The sequence below is a fragment of the Electrona antarctica genome (assembly GCF_951216825.1).
Source record: "Electrona antarctica genome assembly, chromosome: 13".
NCBI classification, from domain to species: Eukaryota; Metazoa; Chordata; class Actinopteri; order Myctophiformes; family Myctophidae; genus Electrona; species Electrona antarctica.
The window spans coordinates 4,817,639-4,832,536 of record NC_136794.1 but is presented as its reverse complement, the minus strand read 5'-3'; the positions used below and the strand labels follow the sequence as shown (position 1 = coordinate 4,832,536).

At 43.8% G+C, this 14,898-nt stretch overlaps 1 protein-coding gene across 1 annotated transcript in view; it reads right to left on the bottom strand.

Moving 5' to 3' along the window:
- The window catches only part of pdia5 (protein disulfide isomerase family A, member 5), a 99,535-nt gene that overhangs the window by 20,932 nt on the left and 63,705 nt on the right, over positions 1–14,898 (bottom strand). Inside the window, exons 13-14 of the mRNA XM_079518760.1 lie at positions 12,069–12,232; positions 8,307–8,437 (exon numbers count right to left, since the gene is read on the bottom strand). Coding sequence (XP_079374886.1) covers positions 8,307–8,437; positions 12,069–12,232 — 295 coding nt within the window. The remainder of the gene's footprint in view (positions 1–8,306; positions 8,438–12,068; positions 12,233–14,898) is intronic.

Sequence of the window (14,898 nt, the reverse complement as noted above, 5' to 3'; positions counted from 1 at the left end):
GATCATTCTGGGGGTCCTTGACATGAAATATTGAGCACCACTGCAACATAGGTATTTCAGAAAACTGTCAGAAGACATTTTTAAAATGTCGACGTCAGGCTTAAATGGGTTAAAGGACATAAGGGCCCGTCTCCTCATATTGCTGTAACAGAACCAACACCGTTGCCAGGATAGCCGGTCTCCTCCTCACACCCAACCTCGCAGATCTAAATAATAAAGACCAGTGTTGATTTCGTCGACTAATACTATGACAAAAATAAATGTTCGTCGACTACCTTTTTTCACTGACGAAAACTAAATGGAAACTAAATGAAAACTAAGCTACGTTTGGTTGCAAGCTGAAAATAGCCTACAGTATCTACAACAAGCTCACAACGTGTCAGCCATTACGACGGCATCAAGGCCCGCCAAAATACATTCTAGTTGACTGAATCAACTAGATTCGGTCGCCTAAAACATTCCAGGTGACTAAAATGTGACTGAAAACTAAATGAAAACTATTCAAGAGACTATGACTAAAACTAAAATCTAAATTTGCTGTCAAAAACAACACTGCAGCACTGCACACATTGCAACCATGCAGGTCTGTCAAAACCAATATTGATATAGGGATACAGGCTATGATCACTTACAGTATTGCCAGGTCTACACTCCTTGTTCAAACTAGTTAATTCCTAGATAGCCTGGGGTCCACCTATGCTTTCTGTGGCATAGGCAGCTCCCGGCGGATGCCGGGAGAATCTAGACGCAGCTGCGTGACATGAGACTAATTAATTAGAGCGACAGAGAGAGAGAGATGAGTGTGTGTGTGTGTGTGTGTGTGTGTGTGTGTGTGTGTGTGTGTGTGTGTGTGTGTGTGTGTGTCAATTTAACAAAGGTGCAGACGATCAGAAATCAGCAGAGAGCGATCGACGTTTGCGCTACTGTATGCCGTATGGAAGTGGAGTCGGCCCCAGACTTTTTTTCTTTTTCTTCTCCCCGAGGTTTCCGAGGCTAATTTCTAGATGATATAACAGCTTAAAGGGTAAAGATTTGGGCCCCCCCCTCCTTCTGATCCCACAAGTCATTAACAGCATTAGCACACCAACGATCTACATTCTGCATGTTTAGTCGGGGCTTTATAGACTACTCCAATTACAGTGATCGATGACGCCCGGCAGCTAGGATGAAGTCTTCGTTGTAGCACAAGCAGTTGCATGTCTGCCCACAAGCACAGCGAGCGAGCGAGCGAGCACGCACGCACGCGCGCGCGCGCGCGCACGCACGCACGCACGCACGCACGCACGCACGCACGCACACACACACACACACACACACACACACACACACACACACACACACACACACACACACACACACACACACACACACACACACACACACACACACACACACACACACACACACACACACACACACACACACACACACACACACACACACACACACACACACACACACACACACACACACACACACACACACACACACACACACACACACACACACACACACACACCAATTACAGTGACACACGCACGATACCTGTACCTCATTTATAGGGTGCAAAAGCGTTGATTTCTTTTGGTTCACTGACCTTTGCTTTCAACCGTGGCTTGCCAAAGCTATTTGCTGAAGTACTCTTTGGCGTTAAAATTACACCGAATCGTTACGTCAACGTTCCAAGTGTTTTCGGAATTCTGAGCGATACAAAAATACATACATAGGGGAGCCTCGTGTTTCTCCATCAAGGTGAGAACAAAGTGACCATGTTGCGGATAGGTCATTTCTAACAGTGTATATAGGGCTCGTCAGAGTACACCCTCCCTGAGACACGCTGATGCCACTTAACTCGTTCAGGACGGGGACCCCTTTTTGGTGTTTTAAGCATTATATGGTCATACTTTAGCTATTGAAAAATAGCAGATCTACAAGCTCGTAGCGCGGCACCGAGTGCCGCGCTACGAGCTTGTAGATCTGCTATTTTTAGAAAAATCGTGAATAATGTGGCGCAAATCTTTGAATATCATATTCTTTCAGAGTGAAACGTTTTTAACTCAAATCTTTGCTTCTGAAGGGGTTCCTGGAACAACATATTTTTCAGATGGAGGTCAGCGGTCAAATACATGTAATTGTTGGGATCCCCGACATGAAAAAGTTTGAGACCCACCGATATAGAAACATAGGCTTTTTCTGAAAACTGTCATGATTTAGAAGACATTTTGTAGAATCTGGTCTCACGTCTAAGGGAACACCTTTTGATGTTTTAACTAAGCATTATGTTATACTTTAGCTATTGAAAAATAGCAGATCTACAAGCTCGTAGCGCGCCACCGAGTGGCGCGCTACGAGCTTGTAGGTCTGCTATTTTTTTTTAAATCGTGAAAATGTGGCACAAATCTTTGAATATAATATTCTTTCAGAAGACTTTTTTTTTATTTCAACGTCAGGTCTAAATGGGTTAATGTAGGAGGAAGAGGAACACAAAGTGGACGAAAAGCACAGGGCATGTGATTGCGGTGGAGTTCAGGAATATTTTCTTGACTTTCTTTCAAATTCCATATATTCCCCCATGGCCTCGGCGCGTTCTTGAAAGCCGCTAAAAGGCATGTCTGTTGTCAATAATGACACCTGCTGCTCTCGTCTCTCTCCCCGTCCTCCTGGGAGAAAGCCTGCCGTTTTCACTCGCTCTTGACATATGTAATTACTGGCAGAGATGGGGAGGGGGAGAGAGAGAGAGAGAGAGAAGAGAGAGGAGAGAGGAGGAGAGAGAGAGGAGAGAGAGAGAGAGAGAGAGAGAGGAGAGAGGAGAGAGGAGAGAGAGAGGAGAGAGGAGAGAGAGAGAGAGAGAGAGAGAGGAGAGAGGAGAGAGGAGAGAGAGAGAGAGAGAGAAAAATAGCAGATCTACAAGCTCATAGCGCGCCACCGAGTGGCCTAAATGGGTTAGCCGTGGAAGCCTCGGCAGCTCTCTCTCTCTGATGTGCATCTGTAAGAACTAGGGCTGTCTCGATCCGAGATCACGTGATCGGAAATTGGGGGGCCGATCACGTCATTTTCAAGCACTATGTGGACAATATGGTCTCTGGACCTTAGTCTAGCACTTTGTGCTTTTGGGCTACGTGCAATAAGGGCCATGTGCAATATGGTCTTATCTAATGTTTTTTCCTTACTTATTTATTTATTTAAATGACTACTGCTCATATTTGCATTTACTATACTGTACTTATTAATGTATCCTTACTGACATGGTTGCACTTTGGCGAGATGCGAAAATACTTTTCGCTGTACTGTACTGTACTGTACTTGTACTGTACATTGACAATAAATGGAATCTCATCTCAATCTCATAGGAATCGGATCGGATCGGGAGCAAGAAAATGTGATCGGGACATCCCTAGTATCAATATTATATCCATATCATTATTATTATGTTATACTTTAGCTATTGAAAAATAGCAGATCTACAAGCTCATAGCGCGCCACTCGGTGGCGCGCTATGAACTTGTAGGTCTGCTATTTTTGAAAAATCGAAGAACGACTGACATAGAAACATAGCTTTTTCAGAAAACTGTCATGATTTAGAAGACATTTGTAGAATCGAAACTTAGGTGAAAATGGGTTAAGCATAGTGATGGGGCAATGCTGCTCATGTTGCTCCGAGCAACGACGGCTAGCCGAGTCACCGTTGGTAACGAAACGCCACGCAGCCCATTGTCAGACGGGGTGTTTAGTACAATCAGATCAGAGCAGTGCGTTAGTGTAATAATTATGTAAACAAAGAGATATGATTAATTAACCGAGTGCCTCCAGAGGATATGAATGAAAGGGGGGGGGGGGGGGGGGAGTTCCAGGTGGTCCCCAGCTAAATGATGGAGAGTTGGTAACCAAATGGACCCTTATATACCTTTAAATATACCTTTAGCCCTTATATATACACCTTTAACTCCTTTAAACATCTGCATTACTTATGTTGATGCCTGGTGCAACCTATACGTTGTTCTACCCTTGATGCCGGCGCGCTCTCTGTGTCTCATCAGCTATTGCTATACATGTAGCAACATAACTATTTAAAAAAATAATGAATCAAAATTTGAAGGTTTTCAGAAACCTTAGGTCAGGCCCTAGAAGGCGTTCCCAGATTCGGCCTCAGGTATCAATGGGTTAATGTACAAGAAGTCTACAGTACAGCATCATTAGAGAATGTAGAAGAATTGTCATTTTGATCGCACAGAATGGCGAATAAATAATGGGCCTCGATACGAAAAGGGTTGAAAAGAAACCACTGGATTGGGCGACAGCCAGCTCCAGTCGTGAAGATCTGGGACATGAAATGTATTCATTTTACGCTCTCAACAGTTAAGTTATTGTTACACATCTGGCATTGCTTAATTTACAAGAAATCTACATAATTAGGCTAGAGAATATGGAAGAATTGTTATTTTGATCAACGTTTTGCCTGTTATCTCTCCTAATGGACATCAATAGAGCGTTGCAGTCCCCTCGAGTCCCCGCCTCATCGAGAGACCCGGAAAATAAATCCCAATTAATTTTCCGCATAGACTTTCCAGAAAGTATTTATTTAAAGACGTTTACGCCGCGGACAAAGCCAACTCTTGTCGTGACAAATCATGACAACAAACATAATTTTTCGGGCCAAACAAAGAATGAGAAAGTAGTTGTTTTTCTTCTTTGTAATTATTTGTTTGGTCCAAAATATTGTGTGTGTTGTCATGATTTGTCACGACAAGAGTTGGCTTCGTACGACGCTTAAAGGTCTTTAAATAAATACGTTTTGAAATGTCTATGGGAAAAATGCATTGGGATTCATTTCCTGGGCCTGGAGTCGTCATGAAAGGGGGCGGGACTGCGACGCTACAGCATGGAATTTTGGACAAAATCTTATCTGACGACAACAATACAACAACATATTCTTGGGTCTGACTGAGAGGCTAAAATATCATCAAACGGTGGTCCGTGGGGCTCAAACGGTGAATACATAGTGGGCCTTGACATGAAAAAAAGGGTTGAAAACCCATTGTGCAAAAACCTTTGGGAAAGAAAAGACCATACGCGGTTTGTGTCTGAAGAAGAAGTCTCTCCAGACACCATGTATTAGCGAGCTGTTTCATCTCTGCAAATCCCCTCGCGCAGAGACGGTGCCGATCAGACATGGGTGACAGAGTGATAGAGATAGGAGCGGTTTGTTCACACTTAGCATAGCACTACTTCTGGAGCCACGCTTTGTTAAAGGAGAATTCCATTCCCCACCAAAGAGGTGTTATTTTTGGGCAAAAGTGCATTATTGGTCTATTTCCCATAAGCCCTCAATGGGGGTTGGGTTTTTGTGCTAATTCGCTTATTTCCACCGAAAATTAATAAGTAGTAAAGTGTGCCGCTTGGGATATTATGTACATTATGAAGAGAGGATATATACAAAAAAAAAAGATTTTTGAGTGATGGAAATAAGCGAATTAGCACAACACCCCAATGCCCCATTCAATTCAATACAAAAGGGACCGTGTGGAGTCTATCACCGTCTGTGAAGCCATTATCGAGAAAACGGAGTGCAGAGCGCTCCGTGTAGAGTCCCTTTGAGGCCGGGATAGAGGTGCACACGTGTGTTTTTATAGTATGTGCGGTTGTGCGTGCGTGACTAGCCTACAGTATAGTATGTGTAATATACAGACACTTCTGTGTTTGTGTATTTCGTGTGAGACCCCCGGAGGGGATGTGTTATGAGTAATGGGAGGCAGAACTTCATTGTCGGGCTTTCGACCAACACGCACGTCTATTCTCAGCGAACTGAGTCATTCTCTGCTTCTCCCTATGGCTTAGGTGGAGTTTATCCCATTTTGGGCGGGAAGCCCTTTTGGTGTTTTAAAACATTATGTTATAATTTAGCTATTGAAAAAATAGCAGATCTACAAGCTCATAGCACGCCACCGAGTGGCGCGCTACGAGCTTGTAGGTCTGCTATTTTTTGAAAAATCGTGAAAATGTGGCGCACATTTTGAATATATATTTTTTCAGAACGAACATTTTTAACTCAAATCTTTGCTTCTGCAGGGTGGTTCCTCCGCGAACAACATATTTTCAGATGGGGGTCGGAGGCCAATTACATATCATTTTTGGGGTCCTTGACATGAAATATTGAGCACCACTGATACAGAAACATAGGAATTTCAGAAAACTGCCAGAATTTACAAGACATTTTTTAAATTCGACGTCAGGCCTAAATGGGTTATATATTGTGATGACGTGCGTTGGCACTTGGCAGTCATCCCCACGTTACGTATATGGTCGATCAAAGTCATCAAACCCCAGGATGAGGAAACTGTCTGCAATAACTTGTCCAGGGTGAATTTTCACACGCCCCTTATAAGAGTTTGTTCGGATCAGCGAAGGTGATCTTCAGACTCCATCACGGCCCGTAGAATTTGCCCTAACCCTGACAACCTTACAGGCATATGCAAAGGCCCAATTTATGTAACTTAGATAGCATTTTTATGTAAACTTAGATAGTATTTTATGTAGACTTATAGCATTATGTAGACATAGTACTATAAAATATACATGCATAGTTTCATTATATAGATATGCCACTGTTACGTTCTTAGCCTACGTATGATTCATGATAACTACTTTGTTATGTATGTGATGTATTGCTATGCTTTTTGTTCTTGCTTAATGTAAATCGCTCTGGATTAAGGGCGTCTGCTAAATGCCCAAATTGAAATTGTAAATTATGATGAATTTGAATGGAAGTTCAATGTGACACCATGGAGAGCTTATTGTCCTAGGTCTGAACTCAAATCCTAATGTTGATTTCCGTAATTGACGTGATAAGGGCTTTTTTCTTGATTCAGAATGGTCTCGCTGATATCTACCATGTAGTAGCGTTACCGGTCGCTATAGGCAACGCTCGCTTCTGTTGTGGTCCGTCAATTAAATGTTTCCCCCGCCGTCCACTTCCATTTATAAGCGGCTTTGGCCCCATTTTTCTTGGAATTGAACAGAACGTCAATGTTAGGGGCTCATTGCTAAAATCATCGCTACCTCAGTTACAATATTAACGCTTCCGATTACTTTTAAAGTTATATGATGCTCCCATTAGTTATAGGCGATTTTGCTTCCCGTTTTTTGGTAAGTAAAATTTGGTATCTTACGGCAGGGTTCCCCAATTAACTTTCCTCAAGGGCCATATTTTGACTAGGGTACCAGGCTGGGGGCCGAGTCCGCACGCACAAAAAATTGGGTTTTTTATTTTTTCATTAATTAATTAAAAGTTGTTCTCAACCAGTGGTCCGGGGACCACCAGTGGTCCTTGAGGGGGTGCCCAGTTTGACATGCATAGGCTACTGACCCCCATTTAATGCCATTTATATCTGGGACCACCCCCCAACAAAAAAAAAAGTATTTTTTTTTCTTTTCTTCCATGGGCCACAATTGGGGAAACCTGTCTTACAAGTTCTTCAAAGTAAAAGATCCCTTTTCTACAGCCAGCGGTGAGGGACATTTAGACTGAATCGCGGGAGGCAAACAAAATGTTCTCAAACACTTTGCCCTCGTACCACCGCAGAGATCAATTCCAGGTCTTCGGGCCGGGAGCCACGAGGAATCATGTCCCTGTCGCTGCACTAAGCGCCAGGGACATTGTGAGACGCCACGCACACAGGGGTACAGGCTTCAGTTCCGAAATACTATTGTTCCGACTGTCATTGGACGACAACCTAACCTCAAACCCTAAACTAACCATAACCGCAAGCACGGGAGCAGCGCATGTCCGACCGTTGTTTCCGCATGTCGGTCCGTTGGTGTGTCGGATCTGCGTGTGCATCCCGCACACTGCACTGAACCGCTAAACCGCTGACAGCTCTGTCTGTGTATCGGAGGAGGCATTTGGTAGTCTATAGTTACCCTCCCCAGACCAACAGTTGGGAAGGGTGGGCAGTGACTAGCCTCAGAATCCCAGACGTTTTTAATTTCCAGGGAGAAAAAAAAATCTGGGGCCGAGTCCACTTCAATTCGGCATAGAGCAGCGCAAACGTTGCTCACTCTCTGCTGATTTCTGATCGTCTGCACCTTTGTTAAATTGACACACACGCACACATGTACACACACACACTCCTCTCTCTCCGTCGCTCTAATTAATTAGCCTCATGTCCAGCAGCTGTGCATAGTTTCTCCCGGCGGATCCTGCCTATGCCATAAAAGGCATAGGTGAGTTCCAGTCTAGGTAGTGACAGACAGTACACATGGGGACATTGACAAAGACAAAAATGGTTTGGCGGTGTTGTAGTTCTTACATGGAGCGTAGAACATGACCAGAGCGTGCTTCTTCTTCTTCAGTGCTTCTCGGAAATCCTCTAATCCAAGATGGCTGACGCTGGATGGCTTGTCCTCCCAGGACTGCTCTGGTGGAGGGGGAGCTTGTGGGCTAAATCGGACGAAGAGAGCAAAAATAAAACAATATGTTAGACATACAACTGCATGGCTTTCAATTAGATGGCTTTATTATCCACAAGGGGAAATCGTTTTGCTCGGATCAATGCATACATTCAAGACAAGATACTACACAAATATACACCACAATTAAAAGGCGCAGTGAAACGGAAATGGTGGACATTTTATTTTGAAGTTTCAGACAGATTGAAACGCCGCTATGAAGTTTCTGAACCAATCAGAGCGTCGCATCCCTTCAGGGGATGGGACGGTAGCTAGGGACGGTAGCTATGCTACGCAGGACAGCATGGTTTACAAGTCAGATAGTCGTCCAGCTTTACCAGTTTACTTTTATCTGGCTTATTTCTACCCTAAAATGTTTTCAGATAAATATTTTAGCGTGATGATTAAGTTGAAGCCGAGTAATACACTGTCTGGATGTTCTCTTGAATGGGAATAAAAACGGAAGATTTCTGTAATCAGTAGCAGCTGTGCAGCCTGTGCTGGACGGATGCGGAGATATGGGGAATTAAACGGGTGAGCTTCATTTTTATTGGCTTTTATCGACACGCAGCATGTTTTCGTTTTCAGGAAGTAATAACAAATATTTTTTATGGACTTTTGATATAAAAACACACAAAAATAAAGAATTTTTGGCATCCATTGTTAGGTATGCCCATATGATGACCACGGATATGGTCTAAAAGTGTGAAATATTTTTCATTTCACTACACCTTTAAAAGAAAACACCCAGCCAAAGTACTTCAATTCCATAAAATATAAGCCAATTCTAAATTCAAAAGGGTCTTATTGAGTTTTAAATCTCCGTTCTTATTTTTGTACTGATCTGCCACTGTTTTATGCTCTTTGCTATTGTCCCATTGTTTTAACCGCCTGCCTGTTTTAACGGTGTTCTTGTTTATGTTTTTATTATTTTTTATTCTGCTCTGTAAAGCACTTTGGGCCGAATTTATGTATGAAAGGTGCTATATAAATAAAGTTTATTATTATTATTTAACCCATTCTGGGCGGGAACCCCTTTTGGTGTTAGCATTATGTTATGTTTTAGCTATTGAAAAATAGCAGATCTACAAGCTCGTAGCGTGCCACCGAGTGGCGCGCTACGAGCTTGTAGATCTGCTATTTTTGAAAAATCGAAGAACGACTGACATAGAAACATAGCTTTTTCAGAAAACTGTCAGGATGTAGAAGACATTTTTAGAATCTGATCTCAGGTCAGAATGGGTTAAAAGAAAGCAATGTCCTCTCCACCCATAATGCGTTTGTTTTCACGGGAGTGCATGTATACATGTCCATGGAAGATGTTAGCACAGCTCATCCAGGCACCTGTCTTCGTGCGTGTGCGTGCGTGCGTGTTTATCAAAGGAGCCTAAAGGCAGAGGGGGATGAAACTGGCACTGCCCTTTGCATTATTGAATTTAGAGGCCCCATGTCTCCTACCCGAGAGCAGGACCTCGAAGCTGGTGGTGCTATGAGTTGGGTTACCGCATTATCTTAGGGCCGATTCATACATACAGAAATTTTCAGTAGCACCGAAGAGCCGACTTTAGGACGGTACCCGTATGAATCGGCCCTTATGGATTGATGTGAGACTTGGGATACAAATCAAACCGTTTTCACAATGTATGTCAATAAATTCCACGTACCACCACCACAAATCTGCATCCCATGGACAAGAAAAAGGGGAAAGATATAAAATGTGTAATAATAATACACTGAGACAGACTGCTTGGTTTAATAACTGCTCCTCACTGACTTGACGATGTCAGATGTATTAACAAAAAAACGGGCCTACGCTAACCCCTTACTCCCTCCTCTTGCCTTTATTGGAGCCCGGGCCTCTAATCGCCAGCGCCGTACTGGTGCAATCACAGGTCTATTACACTTCCACAGTGACCTCTCCACGGGTCAATGCCTCATACGGCGAGGTCGTTAAAGATCGCCATCGGTGCCGATTGATTCTGCACACCACAGCAGTATGACACAACAAGAGTAGTGGAGTGGAGGAGGATATAATACACTGGTTGAGAAATACAAGTATGTCTTATAGCTTCAGGACAAAAGGAAAGTGCCAGTGAGAGTTTATCCCATTTAGGCCTGACGTAAAAAAAAAGAATATATATATTCAAAGATTTGTGCCGCATTTTCACGATTTTTCAAAAATAGCAGACCTACAAGCTCGTAGCGCGCCACTCGGTGGCGCGCTATGAGCTTGTAGATCTGCTATTTTTCAATAGCTAAAGTATTACATAATGCTTAGTTAAAACACCAAAAGGGGTTCCCGTGTCCAGAATGGGTTATATCTGTTCCGTTTGTTAACCCAGTTAGGACTGCGGGCCAGATTCTACAAAATGTCTTCTAAATCATTTTTCTGAAAAAAAATGTCAAGGACCCCAGAAACCTATATGTGATTGGCCGCCGACCCCCCCCCCCCCATCTGAAAATATGTCCCCCAGAAGCAAAGATTTGAGTTCAAAACGTTCGCTCTGAAAGAATATACAGTATATATTCAAAGATTTGCGCCACATTTTCACAATGTTTCAAAACATGCATTAGCAGGCAACAGTGCAGCACTATCTTTCTCTCTCTGTTTCTGGCACAACAGCGCCACTTTTGCCCCTACTGGTACTCATAGTCACATACATAGTCACATAGGTTAACACGGACATTGCTGTTCCTTGGAACAGCAATGTCCGTGAAACATAGCAGATCTAACAAGCTCGTTGCAAAGGACGTGTATAGGCATCTTTAGGTCCTTTTTAATGATCTAAAACGGGATCGCTGTAATACATTTTTTGACAGCTCCCGTTGCTAGGCAATGCCTTGCTCAGCGCTCCTGGCTTAGAGTATATATTAACAGAGACGGCACCCGGAGGAAACCCTGAGGCGAAATGGACAGAGTGGCCGAATTTGGTATTGCAGCTTGGGGGCCAATGCTGGTCCGTTGACAATTATTGCGCACGTTCATGATGACACGTGAACGCCGTTTCATACGTGAACGCGTGCGATGATGGTCAACGGCCCAGCGCGTTCACGATTTGGCCCAATCCATCCCAGAATGCACTCTGTTCCTACCTGGAAGGAGGAGTGAATTCGCCTCATGCGCTTTTGAGCAACTTAACGCAAGTGGATGGGAGGAGAAATCCGGTGACATCTCTATTAATATACTCTAAGGCTCCTGGACATGTTATGCGCATCCGCACATCATTCACTTCCTTGTTTGTGGGCCAACAAAACTGTCCATTATCTCTGAATCTATACGCTATGAGCTTGTAGATCTGCTATTTTTCAATAGCTAGAGTATAACATAAATGCTTAAAACAGCAAAAGGGGTTCCCGTCCTGAATGTGTTAACCCATTTTGGGCGGGAACCCCTTTTGGTGTAGCATTCATTTATGCTTTAGCTATTGGAAAATCGAAGAACGACTGACATAGAAACATAGCTTTTTCAGAAAACTGTCAGGATGTAGAAGACATTTTTAGAATCTGATCTCAGGTCAAAATGTGTTAAATACACTGATCCAGTGCGGCCGGGTATGTTATTGGCAAGGGGTGAAGATGGCTACCCGGCTGTGTGTGTGCTACTGGGATACATTGTGACTCACTTATGCAGGAACTCGATGATCTTGTCCTTGTTGCGGAGGTGGGGCAGTGTGTACTTCTCCTCGCCGTTCTGGAAATATTTGACGGTGGGGAAGCCGGAGATCTTGAAGCGATCGCCGACCGCCTTGTGTATGGTCGTGTCCACGGCTGCCAACGCACCTGGACTCTGTTGAGATATTTATCCAGTACAGTTAGAACCAGTTATAACCTCATTAAACGGTCATTAAATTCAGGACGTGTGGAAGTAAAGAATGAGACCCCCATTAGCCATTACGCAAATTAGACCGCCAATGAAACTGCTTCAAAATTACCCCTTACATTATGCCAATCAACCCATTAAGACCGGTGGCTGATTCTACAGACTAGACCTGTACGTGCCCGTCGGCCACCGGCCTACTTGAGAACGATGCAACTTGGGAACCTAATAATACCCTTTACCCAAATTGTCATAGCACCCGTTTTAACTATCTGTCTGTGTCCCTTTAGTGCCCATACTGTATATGGAGATCTCTGTATCTGTCTGTCTGCCTGTGCCTGAAGAGTGCAAACTGTGAAAAGTGGACTGGTTAAGTAATCAATTGGCAGGTGTGTGGTTGCCATGAAAATCAATTGGCTGAGGCAGAGGCTGGAAATTGCACAGGTGAGGGGAATTGGGCTCATTAGGTCCACTGGCAGAGCCTGAGCAGAGCCTTTTGTGGTGTTTCTGGACAACGGTGTATGCCACCGACTCAAGGCCGGGCACTGCACTCCCTGTGGGGGTGTGGAACGCGTGTGTCAAATTTGAAGTCGGTGGGGCGAATGGTTCTCGCGTTACGTGCCACACACACACACACACACACACACACACACACACACACACACACACACACACACACACACACACACACACACACACACACACACACACACACACACACACACACACACACACACACACACACACACACACACACACACACACACACACACACACACACACACACACACACACACACACACACACACACACACACCATTTATAGTTAGAGATGTCTCCAAGAGCAGTGGTTTGCCCGCGGACCCCCATTTGAAGAGATATGCCAGGGACCCCCATAATGAAGATTTTTACAGCTCTAGCAGTGATTCTCAACCACATGAATTTCAAGGACCCCCAGTTTGACGTGCATTAGTCTACGGACCCCCATTGAATGGCATTTCTATCTCCGAGACCCCAATTTATATTGTAAAATCAATGTTAATTTAACTAAAGTTACAGACCCATAAGGGTCCATTTGGGTCCAAACTATCATTTAGCTAGGGACCAACGGTCCCCTGGGGACCCAACTTGTGTTGGTATCAAGGACCCCCAAAATGAACTACATTTGGCCACCGACCCCTGTCTCTCTCTTTTTTTTTGATACAACTAATATCTAAAATGACAGAAGGCTTTCCCGGTTTCCGGTTTCAACGGGTTTCAACTTCCATGATTTCATCTTTCTATTAGTCGGATGCTTTGAAAACCACCAAGGACCGACTGACCACAAAGAGCCCCTCGCCCGTCTACCTGTAGTGCATGATAAGGATAGGAGGGCGGCTAAATAACCCATTCTGGACGGGAAATCCATTTTGGTGTTTTAAAGCATTATGTTATACTTTAGCTATTGAAAAAAAGCAGATCTACAAGCTCGTAGCGCGGCACCGAGTGCCGCGCTATGAGCTTGTAAATCTGCTATTTTTGAAAAAAAGCGTGAAAATGGGGCGCAAATCTTTTGAATATATATTCTTTCATAGTGAACGTTTTTAACTCAAATCTTTGCTTCTGTCCGTGGAACAACATATTTTCAGATGGGGGTCGGCGGCCAAATATTACATTTTTGGGGGTACTCGACATGAAAAGGGTTGAGCACCACTGACATAGAAACATAGTTTTTTTCTGAAAACTGTCATGTTTTAGAAGACATTTTGTAGAATCAAACTTAGGTCTTAATGGGATAAACGACTTAAGGAGGGCTCCCGAGGAGTTCTGGAGGTCAAAGAGCCCCCCAGCGCATCCGTAGAGTTGGATAATGACCAGCCTCTCTTCCTATTGACCTCCAACGCTGGGCAGGCAGCCACGAGGAGCAGGTCCAAAACCTCAGGCCACGCGGGGACACTGGCGGGGATGAGATAATTGCCTATACGATCACGAGGCCGAGTTTTATAGGGCCCCTGGCTGGGGGACCATGGGGCTGATGATGATGATGACCACACCCCCACAAATCAGAGACACACACACAGCTGAACATAAAGCTGAATGATGCTCCGACTGCACTGCAGTCGGAGCACTGCAGAATAGTTTTCATTTAGTTTAGTTAGTCACCTGGAATGTTTTAGTGTTAGTCTAGTTTTAGTCTACTAGAATTTAGTCGACTAAATTTACAGTTGATTTAGTCGAACAAAATCTGTTTTGGCGGGCCTTGATGCCGTCGTAATGACAGTGTTTTTTCACTTGCTGAAAATAGCAGATCTACAAGCTCACAACACGTCAAAGCGCAACACGTTGTGGGCTTGTACTGTAGATATTTCACTTTAAAAAAAGAAATGTGGTCATTTGATCAACATCTACTCAGACTTATGTCTGAACACCCCAGACAGTTTTTAAGTTGCTCGATTAAAGCTGCTATAAGCAATGTCAAACTTTTAAACCATTTTAACCTGAGATCAGATTCTAAAAATGTCTTCTACATCCCGACAGTTTTCTGAAAAAGCTATGTTTCTATGTCAGTCGTTCTTCGATTTTTCAAAAATAGCAGACCTACAAGCTCATAGCGTGCCACTCGGTGGCGCGCTATGAGCTTGTAGATCTGCTATTTT